The 14,848-nt window shown below is 39.4% G+C and overlaps 1 protein-coding gene across 4 annotated transcripts in view; it reads left to right on the forward strand.

Annotated features, from left to right (window-relative positions):
* The window catches only part of ACYP2 (acylphosphatase 2), a 70,981-nt gene extending 58,592 nt beyond the window's left edge, over positions 1 to 12,389 (forward strand). For 3 of the 4 annotated variants that reach the window (XM_026074390.1, XM_026074392.1, XM_026074393.1), the window contains one exon: positions 10,148 to 12,389. In XM_026074390.1, the coding sequence (XP_025930175.1) occupies positions 10,148 to 10,262 (115 nt within the window). In that variant the 3' untranslated portion in view covers positions 10,263 to 12,389. Of the gene's footprint in view, positions 1 to 4,145; positions 4,422 to 10,147 lie in introns of those variants that run through there. The other variant, XM_026074391.1, reaches the window with a different exon arrangement.
* Positions 12,390 to 14,848: the final 2,459 nt, after the last annotated feature.

Consider the following 14,848-nt stretch of genomic DNA (forward strand, 5'->3'; position numbering starts at 1 on the left):
ATATGTAGATGCATAAATATGTACTTTGATAGAAACAGTCACTTTTGAATGTTTTGAAGTCAGCTGACCTTTTATCTCTGAAAGTATTTAAACAGTGGTATCCTGGGAAAGGTAAATTTATATACAGTCATTGCAACACTGAGAATATTAAATAATCTCTCTCAGACTTGCTGAGTGCTCTAACATAATACTCTAAAAATTTTGTTGCTTTCCTTTTACAGCTTCCATTTTCATCTTTGTTTAGTCCTGTCAGTTGCAAATGACCAGATTGAAGCTTATCTGTGAATCACCATTTCTTTTCCTGTATCTTAGCTAGCCTAAGTATTTGTAAAATAAGAGAGACCTTTGAAGGAAAATAGCCAGAATTCCAGAGCTGCTAGGAGAAGTTCACTGCGTTTTGGTCTGGCAATATTTTTAGTTCCTATGTAATAAATGAATCTGTACTTCCCTATGTAAATCAGTCTTTTGAGAATTACTTAGAGGATACACCAAGCATGCTAATGTGAGGTTGGTCCTCATATGGTGATTTACTCAGAAGTTTGGTGTGGCCTACAGGGTCTGTGTCCCTGGGTGGAAAAGTGTAGTCTTTAAAGACTAGTGTGTTCCTGACAATGATCTTCAGGAAGAAAGAGTTTCCTGCTGTCATGAGAAGTCTCTCCTTACTACTGTCATTGTGTCATACTTATATCACTATCAGGCATATGAGTCTCTGTGCCTGGTGTTCTTGTTTACCATTTAAAGCTACAACTTTGTTTAAAGAATTAAAATTTGAAAAGCTAACTGGGCTGGGGATGGATCTGACCACCATGCCCTCACAGTTTTATGCCATTTGCAAGGTTTTAATTACCCCTTGGGCCATAGAAAAACAATAGCTTTAGGAAAGAACCAAGAGGGAGGATAGACTGCTCGTTTCCTGTGATGGACCTCCTTAAGCACTTGCTGTTAAGATTTTTAGTGCATATGGTTTATTCATGTGTAGGAGCAAATAATCCTGCAAACCATTTCTAAGCATTCAAAGGTCAATAAGGTGATTGGGAGTAGCCGGCATGGATGACAGGGAAATCATGAGTAACCAACCTGATAACATCTTCTATGATGAGGTGACTGACTTGGTGGATGAGGGGCTAGCAGTGGATGTTACCTCAACTTCAGCAAGGCTTTCCACAGTCTTCTGTAACATCCTCATAGACAAACTGATGAAGTACAGGCTAGATAAGTGGACAGTGAGATGGACTTGAAAGCTGGCTGAACTGCTGGGCTCAAAGGGTTATGATCAGTGGCATGAAGTCCACCTGGAGGCCAGTCAGTAGTGGTGTACCTCAGGGGCAAAATGCACCCCCAGCAAGTTTGCAGATGGTACAAAACTGGGAGGAGTGGTAGAGACACTGGATGGTTGTACTGCTATTTAGAGGGACCTGGACAGACTGGAGAGATGGGCAGAGAGGAGCCTCATGAAGTTCAACAAAGGGAAATGCAAAGTCCTGCACCTGGGAAGGAATAACCCCTTGCACCAGGACAGGCTGGGGGCTGACCTGCTGGAGAGCAGCTTTGGAGAGAAGGACCTGGGGGTCCTGGTGGACAACAAGTTGACCATGAGCCAGCAATGCATCCTTATGGCAAAGAAAGCCAACAGTATCCTGGGCTGCCTGAGGAAGAGCATTGCCAGCAGGTCGAGGGAAGCAATTTTTCCCTTGCTCAACACTGGTGAGGCCACATCTGGAGTGCTGTGTCCGGGTCTGGGCTCCCCAGTACAGGACAGGCATGGATGTAGTGGAGCAAGTCCAGCCAGAAGCCACAAAGATGCTTAAGGAACTGGAGCATCTGACATACAAGGAGAAGCTGAGAGAGCTGAGACTGTTTAGCCTGGAGAAGAGAAGATTTGGGGGATCTTATCAATGTTTATAAATATGTGATGTGGGGGGAGTAAAGCAGACAGAGCCAGACTCTTCTCAGCAGTATCCAGTGACAGGATGAGAGGCAATGGGCACAAATTGAAATACAGGAAATTCCTTTTAAACTTACAAAAAAATGTTATTACTGTGAGAGTGGCCAAACACTGGAGGAGGTTGCCCAGAGAGATTGTGGAGTCTCCATTCATTGACATAATCAAAACCCAACTGGACAAGGTCCTGAGCAACCTGCTCTATCTCATCCTGCTCTAAGCAGGGGGGTTGAACTAGACTGTCTCTGGGGGTCCCTTCCAACCTCAATCATTCTGTGATTCTGTAACTCAGCTATTACTTTAAATAGTTTTACTTGCATCAAGCCACCACAACCAAGAAAGTAGTGGATAATTTTGCTGAATAGACCCTTTCCTAAAGGAGAAATCTTGTAGTCCTTCTACCTTTCAGATGCAGTTTACATTTTGTACTTTCTGGTATAGGACAAGAGCAAGTCACACAGTACAACAGATCTGCACTTCCACTAGATAAAAGAGCAAGTAGCATCAAGAGTTCCTTAATTCTAACCAGAGAGTACAAAGAAGATGTAAACTCCCCTTAGCCCTAAGCCCATCTTCTTTCTTGTAAATTCTTGATCGCATTTCTGACATGAAGAGGTTTGTATCATCTGCACAGTTTTTGATCATTATTTGTATGCTTTTCTGGACTGTGGTTGCATGATGGTATGTATGAACTCTTAGATCATATGCCTGTAACTGCTGGGCTCTCCTTACTGTACTAGCTGTTTTATTTCTACTGGGCCATATAAGGTGATGTATTTTATGTAGAACTCATGTTGAGTCAGTCAAATTGTGATGGTTCAATACTGTCCTCCAGTAGGGTGACTTTGAAATGCCTATGGTGAGGTTTTAATCAACATATTTTTAGGTATACGATTGCTGACCAGAGGCAATAGTGCTTTACTACTTTCTCAGCTCTACGATATATGTGCTATTTGATTTAAGTACAGTTTATGTGGTTGACAGATGCTAATCTATTTCCAAGTATTAGAGAACTAGCTTTTCTTCTCCAGATGCTTGAACTGGCGCACTAACTAATGGCAACAATTCCTCCTCATTTCAACTTCTTGCGGTCTTTGAGATTTAATAGACATGGTGTGAGAATTCATTTTCAGTCGCATTCCATGGAGTGGAGTGGCGGTAGCCAAAATTCTTAGTCAATCTGCCTTGTGAACCAAATCTTACCCTGTGGGAGGCAGACATATTACAAGGAAAAAATACAATAGGCCTTCTTGCTTCTTCTAGCTCTCTAGTATATATATTGCTGTAGGAAGGTAGGGCAGAAACTTAACAGGAAATTCTCTCATACCTTCTGTAGGTCAATGTGGGTATAAAAGATACTTCCAATTACTGAAATGGCTGAATTTCTCTTTGTACTCTCATTTACTTCATTGCTCTTCTTGGAACAGATTTCTGCAACATTGCTTAATTTTTGTCCAGTGAGATTTATGAAAGAAGCCAAATTCAAGTTGTGTAACTCATATTTAAACAAAGAGATATTCTGATGTGTTTCCACATTTTTATAAAATTGCACTTTTTCATTCAATTCCACTTCAAGTTTACAACAACAATTTATAGAAAAATCCACAACAGATCTCTGCATTGCAGATCAAAACCACTTATCTTCAGACTTAAAATCATTCATCTCGAGATCATTCCTTGTCTTTAAATTAACATGTGGAGACCTTTAGCATAGACCAGATATGAATAGCAAAGTAAATTTAAAAGAAAGAAATATGTAAAGAGTCAAACTCTGTGCTAACATGAACTAATAGCAATCCTTTTTACATAAGCAGAAAATCTTGCCTGCTAATGTACCCAGTATGTGATGAACATTAACATACAAGTCATTTTTCTCAGAGGTTTTATAAATAGAAATGTGACACAAAAATATGTATTTTTGAAGTTTTTTGAGTATTCTCAGAGTATCACATCTAATTCATATCTTTAATATATCAGATTCTGCTAATTTGCCCTTAGTGTTGGCATTACTTTCAAATAGTACCTCAAAGAAATTCTCATTGTGTATTCTCTAGAGAAATGCTACCCTTGAATGCTAGCTAGGGTTTGACAGAAAAGGAAGAAATATAAACAAATTAATAACATTCATCTGACAGCTGTGTTTAAAAAACAAAGTCAAACACTAATTGTAATTAAATATCTTTTTCTCCCCTTTTTAAAACAGTTACAGGCCTTCTGCTAAATATCCACTGGGTCAAGAAATTCTTGCCTTCTCGCTGCCCGGAGCAGCTAGCGAATAGGCAGTAGCAGTGCAGACTTCCCCACACCGACGGGTGTCAGTTCTATTCTGGGGCACCCCACCTACGCCCGAGTGTGTTGCTTGGTTCCTAGCTCACCCACTCCTTGGCCTGTATCCTTAGATTCCTGGTGGCTTTCTCCTTTTTTTTTGCTTTAATTCTCTGAAGCTGTACCTGCTACTTGGCTTTGATTTGTTGATGGACTCTGGTGGGGTCATCCTAATAAATGCATTAAAATTCCTCTCCCTTGCACTTTGCCTTATTCTCCCTCTACCCACCTTCCGCCTTCCTCTCGAAGGTATGTATATACAAGGCACTGACATACGACTAAGTGCGGGCCTCTGATCCTGATCCACTATGTGGCCTGCTGCCAGCATTATTTTTGGTGTTTTATCAAGCAGTAGGCACAATAGTTTGAAAATCACCTGACGCGTCTTCCCTGGGGGGGGGGGGGGGGGGGTTCAGCAGTTTCCATGGCAGCACAGAGGCCCCGTTCAGCAGAGCTCCTGAGGCAGCTGCATTTCATGTCAGGAGGCTTCAGGTTTTACCCCAAGCTAGAGCGTAGTTTTGAAAATTGCAAAATTACTAGGGCCAGCGGATGATGGTCAGTAGGAGGTTTTTGACTTTGCCTTTGGAATAGTTTGAGTCCTTTGAATCCTTTTCCTTATCCTGCACCAAAGAGTAAGTAATTCTCCCCATCTTTCTCTCCATGATCCCTCATGTGTGTTTTTCACTTCAGAACTTGTTTTCTCCACTTTACTTGACTTGATTGCTTTTGGTAAAGTTAAAATGCTAAATGCATTTTTTCAGGTCACACTATTACTCAAGTCATGTCAAATAAAACAGTATTTTTAAATACACTTCTGTTACCAAGGCTTCTGTTATCCTTCCTGCTATTTTTTTCACATCAGCATTGATCCCTGTATATTCTGTTTCCAGATTCCTCTTTTACTGTTAGGCTCCTGTGCAGGAGCAGAGGCAGGGGCGATGGGAAGGCTCGGTACTAACTTCTGGGACACATCACCTATGAGCCAAGAGAAGTTTTCTGTACTATACGAAACATTTTGTGCAGAGATGCAAGAAGTTGCTCCAAGTGAGCCAGCAATAAAACTGAAGCAAAACAGCTGTCACCGCCTGGTGCTGTAGCTTTGCTAATGCTGTGTGCTGGGCTGATGGTCTGTGTTGTTTGGAGCCAGCCAGGCTGTGAAGGCATACTGGCTAGGGGATCTTTAAGATGCTGCACTACAGTCTATGGACAGGTCCTGAGTAATTTCCCTCTCTGACTTAGATGCTATGTCTGTTTTGTGATGCACCTGGCTCCTCTGCTTTTCTTCATGCAAAACATGGAGGAACAAGGGCAAGCGAAATGATGCGTGTCAGCTGGTTTCACAGCATCTATATGTAATGACCCTAATGTAGAAATAGGTCAAACTCTAATCATCTTGCAGTGAAATAACTTGGATTCAGAGATGTTTCAGCCCATGACAAGCTGTGGCCTTCTGGCCAGGAAATCCAGTATTTGCCCTGTTAACAAAAGTAGTTTTGAAGACATTATTTTGTTTGATTTGATATGAATTGTGATGTGATCTGAAAAAATACCTGTAGTATTTTAACTTTACCAAAAACTTGTGACTAAACTTACAAATCTTAGTGTTAAATCTATGTGAGGGATTTATGAAAATTTCTGGAATAATTTATGCATTCACCATTTGTATATGTGTATGCGCATTCATCTGCACACACAGTGTTTATACTGATAACAAATGGAGGTGTTCGGCAGTGTTTACTCCCTGTTTTATTATTACAGTTCTCATGATATTTGGACTTTAAAAAACCCAAGTTGCTAGAGGCTTTACTTATATGTGTATTGAAGGTTTATAAAACAAAAACGCTTTAAATAAAATGTTCTTAGCCCTTATGATTGTAGAGAAAAGCTTGAAAGCAATGGCTAAAGTTCTTCCTAAAAGCTCAAAAGCCAGACAGGAATGAAAAAGAATGCCACATTTCTTTTCTGCAAACATTTAAGTATCAGGATTTATGAAAACTTGACAGTACTGTTTCAGAATACAACAACATTTTGGAGGTATTTTATAAATATTTACAATTCTAGTCTATACACTGTCATACATGTAAATACAATCTTCAAAAAGCAACGTTCTCTCAAATATTTTATCCCAAACAAATGGAAATAAAGTGTAAGCAATTTGGTGTCTTTCTTTTCTTTTTTTCCAGATTTTCTTTCTCTCACTCTAAATAAAGCACATTTTTATCTCTTGTTTCACTGTAAGTGATGCTGTAATTAAGGTGAAGGGGAAACAATCATATATTCTTAAATCATGCTTAGCTCACCCAAGTATTAATGCTGTAGGCCCTTTTCCAGGTCCATTTCTAGCGCTGTAGACTGCAAAATTGGTGCAATCTGAGGATAAAATGGAGCTTGGCTTTTTGCATAGAGTAAGTAATGAACTAACATGGAAGCATCCTACATGTAGAGATGGTTCTGCATGCAGTCTATTAAAGAACAAATGCACTATTTATTTATGTACTTGTTTGTTGTTTGGCCTGCCCACAACCCATCCACCACTCAAAAGATTAATTCTCTTTTTCATTGTAAATGACACAGGATTCATGAAAGATGCTGTAGTATTAGCTCTGGGGAAATTATGATTTTTTTGAGGCAAATACAGCACATGCATTTGAAACAGAAATCCTCCCCAAAATCCATTTTTGGCAAAAGCTTCTTGCCCTGTATACACCTTGGCCTCTGAGCTGGCCCACAGAAGTGTAATTAATAGAAGCTGTTAGGATGGTCTTTTCAGGTGTGGAGACTAGGAGCTCATATAATGGTATTATTCTTCTGTGAACCATGGACAGCTGTTACTCCCTAAATGATCAGACTTGGACTTGAACTAGAAGCCAGGAAGTAGAAAGCCACATATCCTATTGCCAACCCCTGAAACCACTTCTTTTTGTATCAGAACTCTAGTATAAGATGAGTTTATAAGGCGCCACTAACAGCATTCATCAGTTCTATTATTGCAAATTCTGGTTTTGCTTCCCAGTCAAGTGCCAGGGAGTGAGGGCTAGGGCTTCTTTCCAGTACTGCATCAGACCTTACAGCAAGTGATAGCAACACTTATCTTTCCTGCCACTTTTCACACCGGCACCTACTGAAATCACAAGAGGCCTAGTTCTTCCTGGATTGGAGTAGGTTTTTCCTTATCAAAGTATGCAAAGATTCCATTCATAGAATAGTGACAGCCAAGCCATTTACTTTGGAAAATCTGTTATAGCATAGATCTCAGTTAAAAAGCTCTTATTGGGAGAGCATAAAGTAGCTCTCCTAGCTATAGCATTCACGGCCCAGTGGTTTTTATGGCAGTGCTGCTATCATCTTGTATTAGAGAGGTAAGGCTCTGTAAATATTTCCAGGGAACCCTCCAGATTTGATCTGGTCAAACATCTTTGAAAACACTCCCCATACTCAGCAGAGATTCCTTGGAAAGCCCGTGGAGGCCCGGAGTTGTTTCAGACAGAAGATTCTTTTGAAAGATCGTCCAACCCTGGAAATACTGTTCAAGGAACCATGGTGATGTGCTTGTGAGAAGGAGAGGCCTAAACTAACAGGTGTCATTGCAAGTAGCACCTAGATGCCAAGTTAAAGATATGCACATGTGCCTAAGGTTGCAAGAAAAGATATGCATGCTTTAAATAATTTATACAACCAAGTTGTTTATATTAGAATCTAAATTAGGACAATGCAAAACCAACTCTTTAGGCTTCATTTTCCAGTAATATGTTAAATGGAAAGATCTCAGTTGCCTAGGTAACAAGCAAGGTTCACTTAGTAAAGGTAATTTTATTTAATGAAATGATAAGGGGAAGAGAATGACAGATCCAGTTGTTCCTTAAACTCCTAGGAATAAAGCACCACGAGCATACGATCAGAGAGAAAGTCTGCTTTAAAGTTCAGATAGGAAGCTATTTCAAGTACGCTTATAAATGCATGTTAGACACTACAAAACTTACTTAGCCAAGAAAGTAAAAACCAAAACAGTAAAAAATCAGTATGCTCTGAGTGGCTGCTGCTCAGTAACAGCTACCTGGAGAGGTGGATGTGTTTGTGAACGCCCTGAGGCTCGTTTTTGGGGGGGGGGGGGGGGAGGGGGTCCCCGCCCAGCTGCGGCAGCCGGCAGGGACAGGGCCTGCTCGCAGGGCGGGGGAGGCTGGAGGGCGAGGGACCCTTCTGGAAGGGCAGGATGGGGCGGGCACGCTGGTGGCAGCCAATCGGAGGGCACTGCTGGCAGCTGAGTGAGCCAATCGGAACTGGGCGTTCGCACCCCCAGCACCATCTCGGATGGTCGCCGGAAATGGCGGGCACACTGGGGGAGCCCCTGACCCCCGGGGGACCCGCGCAGCCTGGGCGCTGCCGACCGCTGCCCAGCCCGCCTGGCCTTTTCTTCTGCATGGCGCCATCTGCCCTGCAGGACAGGGAGGTCGTGTAATTCATAAATCTGCCATTAAAGTGTATCCGAGTCCATGTACTCTCTGCACGGTCAATTTTGTCTTAAACTGTGAGATCAGAGCGTGAACAAGAATCGTCACACGGGCATGCAGTATCCAGGAAATAAAATGCAGTAGGAAACAGTTATTTTGAGATTAGCTCTTGTTCCGACTTTGCCACAGTTATTTTTTCAGCGTCTTTCTCAAGGTTTGCATCAGTTTGAAGCACCGTTGCCTTTGAAATATTTACTGAAGAGTGAGTGGTGTATTGTCCAGACTAGTTCATAGGAATGACTCATTTGAATGGACTGTGGATAGAGTTCTGCCCTGTGCGGAGTTTGTAGAGTTTCTTCTTCATGCAGTGGAACTTGGAAATCGGAAGCCACCAAGGATGAATTTTTTGGGGCATGACGTAGAGTTGTGAAGGCTGGGCAAGGAAGATAATGTTTCCATTGGTTTTGTCTGGGACAAGCTCACCTTCAAGTAAAGGGAAAAAGTGTTTGTTCGCTTGTGGATATCACATTAGTCTCTAAAAACAATACAGATAGATTCTGGTTTTGAGTGATACAGTATTTCATATATCTGTTGATTTTCTTCATATTCTGAAATAGAGAAGGGGGGTGTTTTTCCCAACATGAAGTGAGGAACAAGGGTCAGGTGTGAGGATGTGTGAACATCTCATGGAAATATTTATTAATTTGAAATGTATCTTGTTAGACAAAGTTTGTTAGAGACTCTGTCTCAGGTGTGTTTTATGTACTGCCTCAAGATCAGCGGCCTTTATGCACAATACTCATCGTGAAGACATCAAAATTAAGTCTCAGTGCATGAACATTGCATTTTTATAATGCTCAGTGTGATTTTCAATAAATGAATTAGCATAACTGTTAATAAAACATAATTGTTTTATGCCCTTTAAATTAGAATTGAAACAAATAATGCTCTACCTTTTAACACTAATTGCAGCTAAGTACCAGTGTCAGTTTATACATCACTAAAAAGTTATAAAAACTTTGTGTGGAAATACATATCTCTTTAAATATCTTACACTAAAATATCTTCTCCATCCTATTGCTGAGATTCAGTACAATAGAAAATGATGAGAAATTACTTTTTTCATACATAAATGTCTTTGTAAACACTGTCATCTGCTGCACTTCAACTGTTTGTGTACCTCCTTTTATCTCGCAATAGTTTCTCTTCCACTGATAGGTAAAATACTGTGAATTAGTTCAAAAATTTTTTTTTGCTTTTAAAGAAGAAAGAGAGGGAGAACAAAGAAACAACCTGACATATTTGAGGTAGTTTCCTCAATGAACAAGACTATGATTCATATGGCTCCTAAATAGGGAAAGCATGATAGGAGAACAAACCCCATATGTGCAGTTCATTACATGCTAACCCTCTCTTATTATTTTTCTTGCAGGAAATCCTGGCTGACTAAAGTTGGAAGCCCAAGTTCTCGCATAGACCGAACAAACTTTTCTAATGAAAAGGAGATTTCCAAGCTTGATTTCTCAGGATTTAGCACTAGATACTAATGGAGGAAAACATAGCTAAAGACAAAACTGTGATGTTTCTGCTGTATGATGTTTCTGTGCCTCCATAAAATTACACAAGACCATTTTGATGCTTTCTATACTAGAGATAAGTATAAATGGTCTGTTTACATAATGTAAGAATTCTTAGTTGTTGTATAAGATATTACCTAACATGAATGCCAGTATCTAATACCTAAAATGGCAATATTTAAATTATTTTATCTTGAAAGCTAGACAGAAGGTTAAAAGTATCAGTGACTATTTGTGCACAGTGAGATTTGTTATACATAAACACATGGAACCTAATCTTTACACCGTAAAGGATTCATATTTCAGATGCAAAATAATCATTTATGTTCTGCTGTTTGTAATTTCACCAAAAATATTTAAATATGTTACACTTTAAACAAAACTGGAACATTGAATGATATATTCTAACAGCTCTGTATTGTAAATCATATTGTTTGTAGTAATTAGTTAAGATGTAGCAATAATTAAAATAAATGTACATTGCTTCAGAAACTAAGATTAATCAGTTCTGGTTTAAAACTTTCAACAGTGAAGCAGATACTTTTTGGAAGAAGATAATGAAATACATGGCCTCTCACCCCTTTTTTTTCTCGTTTACCTACAGCTTACATCCATATTGACTGTAAAGGCTATTTCCATCTTTTGCTTTTTTGACGCTGTTATTGAAATTAACTGAAGAATTCATTCTTTTCCTTATAGATTAGTATTCACTTCTCAGTTAAGAATACAACTCAGAAACTGGTTCAACAAGATGCCCCCACATACATCATATCAATCGCATGAATGGTCCTTTGAAACTTGGCAGTCACATGCTTAAAATATCGGCTAAGTCTTTGCGGTATTGGGGTCTAACTCTCGTATGTACTGCTCTTTTCACAGGCACCAAGAAATCTGTCAGTGCCGGAACTGAACTATATCCTCAGTTCTGAAGTAGTTCCCCTGTATCAGGATTAGCATGTGTTGGAGGGCTTTGGTTTAATCTCTGTGGTATATCCAAGCAGGCACCAGGGAGATCTGGCAGCACTCTAAGTTAGCCAAGATTGGTGTGATCATGCGATCATGACACCAAGTCCAAGCTGTAAACCCTTATGAGAAGTGTATACTAGCTAAAGCTCAGTAATGCTTCAGTAATGTGGTCACATGGCCTTGGCTGGGCTCTGAGCATGGGCTGTCTGCCTGGGCTGTATCCTCTAAAATGCCCATTCTGTGGATACTTACACTAGTGTTTCCACTGGCTGTTCTGTACCTCTTCTAAGGGTGGATAGTCAACTTAGGCAACATCCTCAAATATACAGTTCATTTTTTTATTTCAAAAAAGGACATTTTATAATTTAAGCATTGCATGTTTTCATATGTGCAGAGCAAGATGTGCACAGAAAGGTGTATTTCTTCTGGCTACTGGATTAATTTTCACTGGGACTTTGTGCATAAAGCACTAAAGACTCCTTTCTAGAATTTGCAGGAGTTATTTATAAATTGTTATAGTACAAAACAGTCACATTCTGTGATTATATACAAGCATCCTTTGTTGAAGTCATTGTGAATAACCCTTGTTCAACTCAAATGGTAAATGGCAAAGTTCAAGTATAGTAGTAGCTCAATAGCTGTTACATCCTTCTCTGAAAATTGTATCCTGCCAAACCTAAGTGGTTTACAGTTTGCTTGGAGTTACCTGGCAGAAGACACACACTCAGTCAAAGGCATTTCTGGCCAAGTTTTTTTGTTCCTGTTTTGAGCAAGAATAACAGAGAAAGGTGGAAAGTGGATGGGACGTTAGATATATAGGAAGAGGAGACAAAGATGAAATTATTGTTTTGTTATGTTTGCATGGATGGAGCTGGATGCTGACAAGAGCTCACTAACTTCACCCTGGCTCCACTGGAAATGTAAGGCTTGGGCAGGGGGAAACAGCCATTAAAAAAATGCTCTTTTTTTCTGAGAAGATTCCTTCTAGAGAAATTTTAGAAAGTTGAAAGATGAAGAATTCTGTATGCAAAATATTTCTTGCATATTGAAAAGCCAAAAATAATATTTTAAGTGATATCATGAGTTGCTACACTGAAGGTTTTCAGAATGCTTTTTTGAACTAAGGTATTTCAGAAGAAGAAATTTATTTATTTTATTATTTCTAATAATTTCTACATATTTTATTATTTCTAATCTTAAGGTATTAAGCAAATCTAGTTTCTGTAATCTGTGGCCTGTATACTGTAGGCGAGATTTCTACTTCAGTCTTAGTGTTGTGTTCTGCTACAAACATTATAATTGTTTTCTTCTGTATCTGTGTGATAACATTCTCTGTTTGTAACTGCACGCTGGTTTTGATCAGATGAAAAGAAGATCTCGATTCTGGAATACACCCATAACCATCCTCTTTGTTTGCAAGTCAACAACACTGATGTTTTCTGTTTTCAACATCCACTTCCCTCACACACGTGAATGATATGACGAGGCAAATACATGCAAGATCTTTAGTGAGAAGTTTAGCCCATCTCTTTTACTGAGTGGTTTTTTCATTATTTAAAACTAAAATAAATGTACTTTATGTATGTGCCATAACATATCTTAATAGACTTTTCTAACATTGCTAAATATATTGCACATAGTCTGTTTTTCATTCTTAAAGTAGATAAGATATTGCTGTCCAAGTAAGCACTGCAGATATGTAATGTTTCTGAGGAGAAAAGGAAAAAAATCACATTTTGTGCCTTCAAATTTTGGAAGTCTTATACCAGTTATACCTCTGGAATCCACCCATGTAGAGTTTCCTGAAGTGAATGGAGTTCCAATGGGCAAAAGGATCTCTTGCCTTACCCTCTCTCATTCCAGCTGAAGGTGGAGGCCCAAGATGGTGATACCGGTAATAATAACAAATAATGTAAAAAATTATGTACATCCCCATGAATTGGAGGTTTAGTGAGGCCAAATCCTGTGTTATCAAGATGAGGGACTAATACTTGACATACCAAGTGGTGCTGGCACTGATGGATATCCTGATGGATAGGCACAGGGAAATGCCTTTATCCAAGTGATCCATGATATTTAGGCCCTTTAAATTGCATTGAAATCAAAGATGTATTAACATCTCAGTTCTTACTGTCATCACATATGCATGTTTTATTCATGTAGATGCCTGCAGTACAACTGGGATCCTGTATTTGTCCAGGCATGTAGCCAGCTTGAGAAGTAACTTGTTTAACGCACAGGGAAATGTTCGATTTGCACATAGTAGCACCTGCCTTACTTGTGGGTAAATACAAACATGTAGGTCTTTTGCCCAGGTGAACAACAGCAGAAAGCAAATAATCCCCTGTTTCTTTAGGAATATGCTGCACACAAAATGGAGGCTTCTACTGACTGCAAGAAAGAGAATAGATGGAAGTTTGTAAGTAGCTAACATGAGACGGTGTTGTCAAAGGCTTGTTAAAAAAAAGTAGTGTAGAAGACAGAGCGTGTTATTGTTGCTATCCTGAAAAGGCTATTATAAGAGAACAGATACCAGTTTGTTTTTTATAACTTGGATGACTTTTTCCAAGACAGATATTCCAAGACTGTTCAAAGTAACTACTGTTCCCTGTCTGAAAGATCCTTCAGATCTAGGCAGGATGCAGTCCTGCAGTCAGAGCAGGTCAAGGCTTAATGGTGAGCCTGTGGCATGGCAGGAGATAGTGGTAACTTTGCCTGTCAGCTTCCCGTAGAGACTAGCAAGGCTGCCGTATGTGCTATGAAATTCAGGGATTCTAACATTGGAGGACAAGCTTGTCTGAAGGATTGGAAGAGTCTGGTAAGACACCTTCACATTTGGGAAGATTTGTGCCCTCTGTAGAATTTAGTTGCTTGGAAATATTTTACCATGCCATAAATCACATGTTGCTGTTTTGCCCTCTGCAACATTGAATGTTGCAAAGTTGATCGGAAAACCCTATTATGTCAATTAATCAGCACTTCCAGTTAATGAAGTGTTGTCATGCATTACATGTATAGCATTAATCTTCTCATGTATTTAATCCTCAGATTGTGTTAAAGTATCATGTATCCAAAATCATCCAGTTTGTGGAAATACAGTATGTGCAGAACATCAGAGCAGTATCTCTAAATTTAAAGAAAACAGCATGGATCTTGAGGTGCCAAAGAATTCCAATGGTAAGATAGAAAAAAGCAAGAACAGTTGACTAATTAGGCATCAAGATTAAATTGACACTGCTTTCCTTTTCTATTACATACTAATATCACTCAGTTATAACTGTAAATGCTGTTTTTTATTTTGAATTATTTTTTAAAAATAAGATCCAACAAGAACAAGTTTTGAAAGAATTCTTTGACTCTGATCCCCGTATCTGAATAAGAGTTCTTCCTCAGTGGGAGCAGAAAAGCCAGTATGCAGTGCTTCTGAGAATTGCATCTGTTGAAAACCTCACTTCTCATGAGTGTTAGAAACTGAATTTTAAGGATTTTAAAGCTGCCAGACAGTTTAACATGGAAGTCAGTTCCATCCTGTTCTTGCAGGCAGCTGTGGGAAACTCTGCCTAGAGCAAATTAGAGAGCAAAGAGGCATA

Source organism: Apteryx rowi, unplaced genomic scaffold, assembly GCF_003343035.1.
Source record: "Apteryx rowi isolate R43461 unplaced genomic scaffold, aptRow1 scaffold_387, whole genome shotgun sequence".
NCBI lineage: Eukaryota > Metazoa > Chordata > Aves > Apterygiformes > Apterygidae > Apteryx > Apteryx rowi.